This window comes from Neltuma alba, unplaced genomic scaffold (assembly GCF_004799145.2).
Source record: "Neltuma alba isolate B1F8T4 unplaced genomic scaffold, ASM479914v2 tig00004267_pilon, whole genome shotgun sequence".
Classification (NCBI taxonomy): Eukaryota; Viridiplantae; Streptophyta; class Magnoliopsida; order Fabales; family Fabaceae; genus Neltuma; species Neltuma alba.
This window is the reverse complement of record NW_021633628.1, coordinates 28,223-40,920: the sequence shown is the minus strand read 5'-3', so window position 1 is coordinate 40,920 and position 12,698 is coordinate 28,223. Positions and strand designations below refer to the sequence as shown.

General features: G+C 33.2%; 2 protein-coding genes across 2 annotated transcripts; both read left to right on the top strand.

Annotated features, from left to right (window-relative positions):
* The first annotated feature begins 832 nt into the window (after positions 1-832).
* On the top strand, positions 833-5,173 carry LOC114744115 (probable plastid-lipid-associated protein 4, chloroplastic). Its single transcript, XM_028932301.1, has 6 exons — positions 833-1,181; positions 1,986-2,099; positions 2,794-2,889; positions 2,980-3,054; positions 3,519-3,586; positions 4,752-5,173. The coding sequence occupies exons 1-6, from the start codon at positions 855-857 to the stop codon at positions 4,822-4,824; spliced, it is 753 nt and encodes a 250-aa protein (XP_028788134.1). The 5' UTR covers positions 833-854; the 3' UTR covers positions 4,825-5,173.
* Positions 5,174-6,328: 1,155 nt separating this feature from the next.
* Positions 6,329-11,684, top strand: LOC114744106 (pentatricopeptide repeat-containing protein At1g10910, chloroplastic). The gene is made up of 10 exons (XM_028932290.1): positions 6,329-6,624; positions 6,955-7,039; positions 7,311-7,574; positions 7,985-8,287; positions 8,629-8,733; positions 8,953-9,052; positions 9,617-9,936; positions 10,570-10,746; positions 10,827-10,955; positions 11,233-11,684. Exons 1-10 carry the CDS (start codon positions 6,335-6,337, stop codon positions 11,446-11,448), a joined length of 1,989 nt encoding a protein of 662 aa, XP_028788123.1. The 5' UTR covers positions 6,329-6,334; the 3' UTR covers positions 11,449-11,684.
* The last annotated feature ends 1,014 nt before the right edge of the window (positions 11,685-12,698 follow it).

The following is a 12,698-nucleotide window of genomic DNA, read 5'->3' as shown; positions in this document are numbered from 1 at the left end:
ATTTTACAGAGATCATGTAACATATACTATAATTGAATAATTTAGTAACTTTTTTAATTTTTTCAAATATGTTACTCCTCCGGTCCTAAATATAAAACCCATTTTGTAGTGTAATCCCTAAATATAAGACTCATTTTATAGTGTAAATTATACTACAAAATGGGTCTTATATTTAGGACTGGAGCAAGTATATTGAAAATCAGATTAAGATGAAATATTATAAAAAGAAGTAAAACTAATTTATCATTTATCTATGGATTTCTCTCTAAAAAACTTTTTTTAATCAACTACTGGTTTTATTTATAGGATAAAAAAAGAAAATATTTTTTTGGTTTTATTTATGAGGTATTGAGGGAAATCTTTTGTATCAATGTATAACTTTACTCTTTATTTATTGTTGTATTAGTTTTATTTGTATGAGGTATAATATATATTAGATAAGGATAAAATTAAAAAATTATTACATTTTAAATAAGAATCAATAAAATTTAAGATTTTTCTTAATATATACTACTTCCGGTCCTAATTATAAGAGTTAGTTGAAGAATTTGAGGAGATTAAGGAAAAAATTTAAGTAAGTTATTTATAATAAATAGATACTGTCTTTCTTAAAATATCATTATTCGTCAATTGTATTGGTTAGAATTATTATTGTTAAAAGGATTATATTAAAAAAATACATAAATATAAAAAATAAAATAGATTTAGGTCTTGTGTTTAGAACTAAAATAAAAATTAAATAAGATTTTATATTAAGAATAGTAATATAAAATGTGTAATAAATGATTTATAAATAGAACTAAAATAACAAATAACTGACGACATTGTCGCCAAGAACGCCAATACTAATATCAATGGCTTTATCCTCTCCTTTTGTTCTTCCAGTTCTCAACGCCACTCGTCTCGAAAATTCGCCCCCGAAGGTTCTCCATTTCCATTCAGCACCTTCTTCTGCGACGTCTCGCCTCTATGAGAACGAAACCAGCCATTATCATCGTTCCTTCTCAAGGGCTTCTTCTTCTTCGGCATCGCAGAAATGGAGGACAAGAGTCTCCTTCTTTCCCGCTTTCTTGAAAAAGGGAAAAGACGCTGAGGCTCTTAAGGATGAGCTTCTCGAGGCCATTGCACCGCTAGATCGAGGGGCTGACGCTACCCCTGAAGACCAGCAAAGAGTTGATCAGGTGGGTTTCGCTTTAGGGTTCATTTTTCAGTTGCTTTGCTTATTTTCTGTGGCGCAAAGATGAGGGAATTGATTATCGAACTTCCTACTAACTTGGCCATAGTTGTGTGCTTCACTGTGAATTTTTAATTTTGTGAGTCCTCTGTCTTATGGAAGGCATATATCTTTCTAGAGTGGAGTCGCACGAGCTTCATGTTATGCCGTAATAAATTGTTTGAAGCAATAAGAATCCCTCTGTTGATGAACTAGATATACATGTGAAATGATAGCATAACCTTCAAAATAGAATGAAACTTTCAACTTTCAAGGCTACCTTGCATCGCAATAAACTAATTATTAATTTATTATATACATTTTAAATTAATAAAATAACATTTCCATTAATATACATTTTGTCGTCTCTCATAATTCGACCACTTTCATAGGGTAGTTGGGGGACAGCAATGAACAATACACTTTGACTTGGTTGTTTCAAGGAGAAGTCTCACTTTCTCACTGAGAAGTAATTTAATCAGCTGATGGGGTTGGGTGTCAGAAATATTATTAATTTTTTTGGTTAAACAATATAACTTCATTTTCTTTCTGTTATTGATCCAACCTTAGTTTATTCTTAATTTTACATAATCTTAGTTCTTATAGTTATTATAGTATTTTTAAATGCAAATTTCATTGTTAAATTAAAAAATTAAATTCAAATTTAGTATGCGCTACCATGGATATCTGACTATTTCTCAGTGGCAATGGTGTTAATTTTGCACGATTATGGCATCTTTATTCTTGATTGTTGGAATTTATTTCTAAATAGATTGCACGCAAACTTGAAGCAGTGAATCCAACAAGGCAGCCACTAAAATCTAGCCTACTTGATGGAAAATGGGAGCTGATATACACTACCTCAAGGTCAATTTTACAAACCCAGGTAAACATTTCTTTCAAGGTTTTGTCCCACTATAACTAATATCTTGGCTGCCTATGTTTCTGTCTGAGAGCGTTTTCAATTGTCTGCTCTTTAAAATATTAAGATTACTTTTAATTCTTTTTTTAATTTTAAGAACAATAACTCCAGGAAATGGCTTTTTTAAAATGGGAGTTTTAGATTTATGTATATTTATAAATGTGTCGTTAGTATAAACTCCCTGATGATACTGTGTAGTTTTGAAGTTTTGCTTTCATTTATTTGTTTTACAATACTTGTTAGAAAGAACAACCATAAATGAAGTCATTAACTTCTATGGATCTAGTTTTCAACGCTATGTACTGAAGAAACTCCAAAATAAGCATTTTTCATTTCTTCTGCAGTGCATGTTCCTGAGTTGTTAAGAATCTTACAGAGTGTAGTCCCCCAAAAAAAAAATTCTACTTTCTAAAAATGGAAACTATTTTATGTTATTGCCACGTGTGACTCTCTAACTAATTATGTTCTGAATCTGAGTTATAGTTATATAATATGGGGAAAAAAATCACCTAAAGGCTCGTCTTTCATGCATAGATAGGAAAGTTAGAATTTGCTGCTTTTTGTTGATGCCTTCCCTTTTGATTTCCCCCCATTAATAAAGTCACGGGCGATTTTCCATACAAATGTTGCACTGACTTGGTAGCTAATGCAATGACAGAGGCCAAAGATTTTGAGATCAAGGACAAATTTTCAAGCAATCAATGCAGATACTCTGAGGGCTCAAAATATGGAGTCTGGGCCATTCTTCAACCAGGTAAGGCATTTTGAAGCTAAGTGGTTGTTAGACATTTATGTGATTCGCTCATGTTTCTCTTAAAAAGAAATAAAAGATAATATTTTGTAGGTTACAGCAGATTTAACACCTCTGAATACAAGAAAAGTGGCTGTCAAATTCGATACTTTCAAAATTGCAGGCTTTGTAAGTTTTCTTGAGCCTCAATGCTTGCTTTGTATCCTGTATGTAGGAGCGAAATGTGTTTGCTAATTATTTAACAAGCTCCAAGGAAAACCACGCACATATTGCATTATCTCCTTTTGAGCAAGTTGAATAGTCTCTGTCTAAATTTGGTATATCTTGGAATTGGTACCCTAATATAGATGAAAACTCTGCTTAAATTAATATAAACTAAATATATTTTCCTCATGTGATGCACATGATGAATCACAACTTGAATTCTTGGAAGACTATATTATATTTTTTAAGCATTTTAATTCTGCGGAAAAAAAGTTGAGGGAGAAAAAACTGCGCAGAGCCCAATGAAATGTGTACAAAAATATTGAAATAATAAAAAAATTGCACTGAGCTTGAGATGAGTCGTTCTATTTACGATTTTAAATTGTATAACTTTCTATGATTATAAATACCATGTTTTACCTATGCAGATACCTGTTAAGGCACCTGAAAGTGCCCGTGGGGAGTTGGAAATAACATATTTAGATGAAGAGCTGCGGTGAGTTATGTGCCATATTTTATTTAATACATTTTCAACAATTGATTCACGTCCAGATTTCTTGTCCGTTGAGAAATATGTTCAGTGATAAGTCGGAAACCTCTTGAGGTGCAAGTAGTTAATTCTTCTTTTTGCAACATAAGTTCTCCTATATATGTAGACAAGCACTAAACCTTTGTTACCTCGTCTTCTCTCATCTCTACTTTGGATCGATGGGATATAAATATTATAATTACGATGATCATGCGAGAAGATGATAGGACTCCGAGTCAGCACATTAACGCACTAGAGAAGAAATAGGGAGACTGCAGTAGGGGTTGAGTCTGTTTGCATCTTTTTAGGAGAGTTGAATGAGTCTTTTAGGTTTTATTGATTTTATTAATTATTCGTTGAATAAGGGGACTTTAGGTTGTTAGAGGTCCACCAACGTCTCTTTCTGTTAGTTCCAAGATATTAGGGATAGTTAGTTAATTTTATATTTATTCAATTGTAATTTCTGCATTATAAATATGTTAGCCATCCTATAAGCTAACATATGAGAGAAATAAATATTTATTCAGTAATTTGGAGATTCTCCTTCAGGCTACTAAATTTAGTGAGGTGAGATCCTTGCTTAAGTAAATCTTAGTAGATTTTATGCCGGGCTATTAGTGAGTTGAGAGTGAGATTCTTGCCTCTAACAGAAGACAGATTAATATTAGTGATTTTGCTATTCTTTTGTCTGTCTCTATCCTCAAAACCATTACATAATGTGAGAATTTCAAATCTTTTGTTGTAATATTAGGATTTCTAGGTGCTTATGATTCTCCTGATTTGTTGCTCTAAATTTATACTTTTTCCTTTCGTGATTTGTTGCGTATTTAGAATATTTTATTTCCCCTTTTTGTTGATGATTTTGTGTGATTGTAACATCAAACTTGTTGCAATAATCCCTATTTATGGGTGTATCGCTCTTGAGTATCATCAAAGTATTATTATTCTTAACTCTTAAACGTCTATCAATACACTATATATAATATAAAATCTATATAAAATCACATTATTTATAAGTTATGAATAGCATAACTCATGTCGGATTCTTGTACAAAGCATGGGCGGCCTACTGTCCAAGGCATATATCAAATAGAAGTATTAATTGTACTTTTCTCCTCACGTCATGTAACAGGATATCAAGAGGAGACAAAGGAAACTTGTTCGTCCTGAAAATGGTTGATCGATCATACCGAGTTCCCGTATGATGCATCATCAGTGCTTGTGGCTCACTTGCTCCTTTCCTTTCCTTGGCCTCAAAACTGAATCTTTGCTTCCTAAGGGGAAGATTTATGTTCAAAATTTATACTCCTCCGGGTTTAGTGCAAGTATGACATTCTGGGATTGCTTTTTTCCGTTCAAAATATTATAAATTAATCAACTGAAAGTGGGCAGAAATCATTTGTATTTCTGCTGGTGTTTTCTTCTCTGGGAATGGGAAGTTTGGCTTCAGAGGAATGTATTTTGTTTGGCTCAAAGCAAATTGTTATACTGACATGAGTTTTGTATATGTTAAAATAATTAATAAAAAAGGGAGTCAACTGTGATGTTATCATACATGGACTCTGTTAATTCAACCACTTGCTGATCCTATTTATCGGTACTTCAATAGTAGATGTGAGTGTAATTCACAGTTCAACGTGTAAAAGTTAGACGATTATCCACTTGTTTTTATCCCAAACGCTAAACCAATGCCAAATATTAAAAGGCAGAAAAAAGTTCTTTTTTGTAAGCAGTTTTTTTTTTTTTGGGTCGATAAGCAATCATGTAATAAAGTATATGCATGTGGACTAATGAGAGTCATTAATTTTTTTTTTCAAGAAAAATTTGTTATTACATTACTTCCTTTTGTCATTATTACAAGGACCTTTTACTAATTATAAAATTTTTAACTAATTAACAAAACTTTTCTATTTAATTATCTCTATTAAGGATAATTTTAAGAATTAATTAAAAAATAAATAATTTTAACTTATTTTTTAAAATCTCCTGTTCTTTAATTTGAGGTTACAACAAGAACAGGAGAAAGTGTGCGTATGAAACATAAATCTCGGTCTACATTTGCACTTGTATGGTGTACATGTAATATAGTACTCCAAAGTGAAAAAGTACGAGTAAACACACTCTTCGCTTCAATTAAGGTTGACTTTTAATCGCAACACAATATTTTAGTGTGCTCTCAAAGTTAACATAAAATATGCAATGGAAAGTGCAAAGTGTTAGTGAGAAAAAATCATTCTAATTATAAGAGCTTACTCGTAGTTTATAAATGAAGTCTTATTAATAGAACCGGATGTAGTACTAGACTTAAAAAAAAACTGAAAAATAAAAGCGTTTTTAAAGTAAACAAACTAAAATTTTTTATTAAAGACCAAATGAGCATTTTTACCTGCCCCGCACATTATATGGTTTCCGACCTTAACCCGGTGGCTACAGAGAAAGAAACCCCTAATAAGCTCCCATAAAAACTAATGGTCTTATCCCACTCGCAATTTTTTGGCTGCTTTTTGGGTACGAAAACCATTGGGTATTTCTGACGGGGAGGCTGAGAAAACTTATATTGGCTTCAAAGCCCAACACAAGCCCAATATAATTTATTGGACCTAGTTCAGCCCACTAATGACTAAAAGTTCGATCTTTTCAACGAGCACTAGACTTCGCGCGAAGACAACTGACTTCAATCCACTTCGTCTCTGCCGAAGTCTCGAAGAGGTGGAAATGGAAATATCAGTACTGGGAATTGGGTTACGGCATGGTATAGTCTTTCGCAATCCGCCAGTTTCTTCATCAATTTCTTCTGCATCTCCTTCCGCCACAAGAACAGTTCGTTTTCAGTGTAGTTCATCAACAGCGCTTACTGGGGAAATAGCTGGAACCAGCAATGGCGAACTACCCACTGGTAGAACCACAATCGAAGTTCAGAGGCACCCACCGAAGCCCAGAACGGCAAGACAAGCTGCAATAGCTGAAGTTCAGCAATCTTCTGATTTGGACTCAACTCTTGCGAGGTATTCTACCTTATGGAAAGCCTTATCAGGTCGTGGTATTACTTTGTCACTGTATTTATTTCTAACGAGTATCGTTGTTTTTACTGGAGTTTGGTGAGTAGGTGTAAATTGTTTTTTTTCCTGGTTTATTTTGAGAACTAAAATTGTATTCTTGCTGGTTGCTTGCCTCAGTGTTTTAATTGCATTGAATATGAATAATGCGTACAAAATGCAGTGGCATCATTATATATATATATATATATATATATATATAAATGTATAGCTGGCTACTTTCTCATGTGAGTCAAGCTTTTGCTTAGTTAATTAAACTCACTGTTTTTTTATTTTCAGAGTAGGAAAACTGCTGAAAGTGCAGGACCTAAATGCCATTTTACGTAACTTTGGACAGCTTAACAGATTACAAGACGTTACTCAGGTACTTTTACTTACAGATCATATATAACCCAAGAAAGTCAATCGTCATTAAATGACCTACCAGCTTAAAATTGGTTTATGGAATGAAGATAATCATTTATCTTTGATCTACTTTGTCCAAGAGTAAAAGAAGTAGCAAGAAACGGGAAACAGGATAGAAAAGGTAGTGTTGTACATGCACTGACCAATGACACATACACAGTTGCATCTAGAGTGTAATTTGCCCTTCCTGTAATTTTTCATGCTTGTAATACCTTGACCAAATATTGCAGCTCTTTGTATGGATGCAAGAAAGCAGGAAGCTTAATGCTTCATCTTACATCAGTTTCATAAAGTTCATGGGCAATAATCTTGACGCTTTAAAGGTTGTAGAAATATACAATAGCATTCAAGATGAAGCACCCAAGACCAATGTCTATCTATGTAATTCTGTTCTCAGTTTTCTTGTCCGGAAAGGCAAGTTTGATAGCAGCATAAAACTGTTTGAGAAGATGAAAGAAGATGGTCTAATGCCTGATGTTGTTACATATAGCACGGTATGTGATTCTAAACCTTAAGAGACTGTCATATATTGGTGAAAATGAATTTGTTTGTGATGTGTGGAATCATCGTTTTATCTTCTACCATCATTGGTTCTTTCTGGCATTCCTTCAGCATGCATGAAGATGTGACTGTAGAAAAGTGGAGAAGTGTTTTTTCTCTTTTGGATGCAGCTAGAATATTTCCCATGCTATTATTATTCTCAATTTATTTTTCAACCGAAGTATTTATCTTTTTTTTTTTTTTTTGGTGTTACATACATCTATAGATAAACTTATCAGTCACTGTTGTGTGGTGGGCCAAACAGCTTTCTGGAGAAGTTAATTGTTTAATGGTTTTAGTTTTGTACCGCAACACATGATTTCTTTTATGTTTGTTGCCATCTTATCATGGTTATTATCCTTAGCTGTTGGCAGGTTGCATTAAAGCCAAAGATGGATATTCTAAAGCACTGGAGCTAATTCAGGACTTGCAACTCAAACGGCTGCGAATGGATGATGTAATTTATGGGGCAATTCTAGCGGTATGTGCTTCCAATAGTAAATGGGAAGAAGCAGAATTCTATTTCAACCAGATGAAGGATCAAGGTCTCTCTCCAAATCATTATCATTATAGCTCTTTGCTTAATGCTTATTCAGTATGTGGAGACTACAAAAAGGCTTATGAATTGGTTCAGGATATGAAATCTGCAGGGTTAGTACCTAACAAGGTTTGTTTTTCTCTTATTGATCTTTTATAGGATGGTATTTTACAAGTAGCATGCTCCCGCTGTAGCTATTTATTGCTGTACTTTTGCTTGCTTGACAGTCTTTTTTGCCATGCCACAACTCGCAATATACAGAGGAAATTTTTTAAAATATTTTTAATAAACATATATCTTGCTATTCCATGCAGAAATAGACATCCATCCAGATTGCTATTGACTTCTCTTACTTGTTCACCGATAAGAAAAATCTTTTATATTGTTGCCGCTTTGTTTTCTATCTTTTCTTGTTTTTAATATAGCAATGCTTCACTGAATTTGATTTATATTGTAAAAAATAATCGCAGGTCATTTTGACAACCTTACTGAAGGTATATGTTAGAGGAGGCCTATTTGAGAAGTCTAGAGAGTTATTAACAGAACTGGAATCTTTGGGCTATGCTGAAGATGAGGTAATAAGACGAAAAATATAAGAATTGATTGCTTTAGTTGAATCTGACTGTTTACCTAATTATGGTCTATAGTCTATACATCTGAGCATTGCTAATACTTAGTTGATGTTGTGAAATTCACTTATCATATAATAATTAATATATCCTTCTTTGAACCTTTTTCTTTGTCTATATTTTCTCACTTGACGATTGTGAATGTGCATGTATGTGTGCGTGCAGATGCCCTACTGTTTGTTGATGGATGGGCTTGCTAAGGCTGGCCAACTGCAAGAAGCTAAACTACTGTTTGATGAAATGAGGAAAAAGCATGTTAGATCTGGCAAGTTTTCTTTCAGTGTTTGATCTTGCTCAAAACAATTTCTTAAATAGATAATGAATTTTTTTATTTGATTGTTCTGGATGCAGTAAGGGGTCCATGAATTTTCACATACTGCTGCGTGCAAAATTTTAATTTTCAATTGCCAAACATCCATGTTAACTAGTTCTCTCTTAATGGCTTTGGCATATTGTGAAACTCTTTTCTTTTCCTTCTTTTTCTTCTTCTTTTCCCTTTTCCGTTATCTTCTTCTATGGTCTAATATGATTAATGAAATTTAGTTGCTTCACAGAAATCAATGGTCAGGTCATCCTATTCTCTACATTTGGAAGCTTTACTGGATCTTTGTCTTAATTTGTAATTGATTATACAACCTTGTTGAATGAGCTTATCTAATCTGTTTTTCTTCACCATTATTTGCTGTTGTTTTATAATTTGTGCAAGGCAAGCAAATGTTGGATTTTAATCTTTCATGTGCCTTTTTTTTTTATGTTTGATAAAAATATGTGCTGATTTTTTTTTTTTTTGGATGCTCTATCATTATGTAATTTTATTTCCTAAATGCAGATGGTTATGCTCACAGTATCATGATATCAGCATTATGCCGAAGCAAGCTTTTTGATGAGGCAAAACTGTTGGCAAATGATTTTGAAGCAACCTTCAATAAATATGACTTGGTTATGATGAATACAATGCTGTGTGCTTACTGTAGAGCAGGTGAAATGGAAAGCGTAATGCAAACACTAAGAAAGATGGATGAATTGGCAATCAGTCCTGATTACAATACATTCCATATCTTAATAAGATATTTTTCAAGGGAAAAGATGTATCTGTTAGCTTATCGAACCATGAAGGACATGCATAGTAAAGGTTATCAACCAGCGGAGGTATGGTGTTATTGAATCTACTGACGCTAGTATTGACATTGATTCTCTTGTTCAATCGAGCTTGTCTTCCTCAGCAGACTATAATCTGTCCTTTGTTCCTATCAATATAACATACAAAAACTCCGGCTGTTCACACTAATGCAGTTCATACCTCAGATCCTGTGCAATGCATGGGTTTACATTTAGTTATTTGTAATTACAGCTACGGGTTAGGTCATCCCGTAGGCATACGTGGCCCAGCTCATTTGTCTTTCCTTTGGACCAATGAAGTTAAATCAAAGCCCAAGCACTGGGCCTATTCTCTTGTTATGCCTCCTTCTTCGTGTTTCACTCAATTTTTTTTTTTAAAAAAAAAATGAAACATGATAATAATGTAATTGTTGGGCAGAAATGCTACCCGTAGACTAACACTAAATTGGTCATAAAACTTATTTCCTTTTTAGGCTTCTGACCAAGATTGCGTGAAAGTAGTGTTGCAATGATTTGATTTGAATAAGCTGAGAATGCTTCGTTTAGTATAAATGATTCGTTATTTTTTTAAAACAAATAAAATTTATATGCTTTTTTTGTTTGCCTCATTTTATCATTTGAGTTGACTAATTAATATTCCTGATGCCTTTGTCTCTTTTTTAGGAGCTTTGTTCCTCTTTAATGTCTGATCTTGGCAAGGTAAAAGCTTACCCAGAGGCATTTTCTGTTTACAATATATTGAGATACGGCAAGAGAACAATGTGCAGGGCACTTCATGAGAAGATTCTGCACATTCTTCTAGCAGGACGACTTTTAAAAGATGCTTATGTAGTGGTCAAGGTATTCCAAGATTTTATGATGAATCTCCTCTGGTTTTCTCATGGAATTGCAGTTCTCATGATGAATCTTCTCCTGTACAGGATAATGCAAAATTCATCTCTCGGCCTGCCATAAAAAGATTTGCAGCTGCCTTTATGAAATTTGGTAATATCAACATGATAAATGATGTTATGAAGACCCTCCATGGTTGTGACCACAAGGTTGATAAGGTAAGCCAGCATCTTAATATGTATGCTCAAATATTTCTGTCTTGGAATGGAAATTACGGCTGGTTCATAATTTCATGTCCTTGATTTTCTTTGCATAACAGCACTTGTACTGTAGAACCTTTGAGCCAAATCCTATGTATGAACAATAATTAATGACCTCGTGCCAGTTTGAGTGTTAATCAAACAAGCTGATCAATTTTGAGTCCAAGTTCTGGTTTTGTGCTCCACAATTAGTCATACAGTGCTTTCTTTTTTGTTTGTTTTCCACTCTCCTCAGGATTTATTTCAGACTGCTGTATCCCGGTATATAGATCAACCTGAGAAGAAGGACTTGCTTCTTCATCTACTGCAATGGATGCCAAGTCAAGGTTACGTTGTTGATTCATCAACTAGAAATCTCATCCTCAAGAACTCTCACTTATTTGGTCGCCAGCTCGTTGCCGAAGTTCTGTCCAAGCAACATATTAAATTAAAAGAACAAAATTCACCATAAGGTAAAGCATTCAAAAATTTTGACATTGAGGAGTTAGTCACTGCTAGATTTCAATGCTTAAGCTTCTTAACGCTGATGTTAGTCCTTGTATCTGAAACGTACATTCCAGTAGATACTTTTCTCCCATCTTCAACTGGATTCTGGTTTAATAGCCTATGTACAGATAAACTTGAATGTGGATGATAATTGTATATGAAGTATATATGTGTTGTTTCAAGTTAAGATGCTGTAATTTATTCTCAGGCTCATAAGCTTTTCCGTGCAAGGCTTCCATCTGTTGGCCAACACCTGTTTGTCTGACACTTTTTAAGAAAAGTGATTCTTATATTGATGATTTGAATTTTATTTTAAACTGATAGAAAAAGGGAACAATAAGATCTGTGTCTTCGAAATTCAAATGAAAATTTTAAATGAAATTTTTATCCTTCACTTTTAAATATGTACTTTCATGGAGAAAACTAAATTGAAGCTTTATTGCACTGAATTTATTGATTCTTTTATTCTCAAAATTATGTAATTATGATATGAGGAAACAAGGACCCTCCCTCTCCCTGACAGCTCAAATTCGTGATAGGTTTCAGTCCTTCCACCACCTTCTATTTTAAGCCTTGGGGGGAGTTTGGATACCCTTCAAATCATTTTAAAAAAATGCTTTCAACAAAACTCCTCTCTCAGATATTCATCTCGTATACTTTGGGATAATGTACTTCCTTCGGTTCATAATATAAGATGTTTGTTACAAAAAAAATCGTGGTCCAAAATATAAACCATTATTAGGATAATTGATGTGATTTTTTTACTTTTATTCCTATTAAATTAGGGGGGGGGGGAGGAAAGACATGCGAAATAATGAAAGTGTAATATTAAAGAAAATTTTATCACTTTTTAAGGGTAAAATAGAATTATATTTTAGGACATATTTAATCACTAAAATTTTATTTTTTAGTATATGAGAAAAGTTAATTAACGTCTTATATTATGAACAGGATGGACCATTAAATGTAGTTTTATTTATAATGTACTACATTCGGTTTTAATTATAAGATTTTATTTATAATTTATAAACAAGATTTTATAATTAGAATCAAAAGTACTATCATGATAAATTAATACAATGTATATTAAAATAATCACAAAACCATTGGATAATGTGTCTCATGTAAATAAATGGTGGAGCCGTCCAAGTGCACATGAGTTCATACTTTCAGTGCACAAATCTTGATTATTTTCGGGCACTCAAGATACTTTTT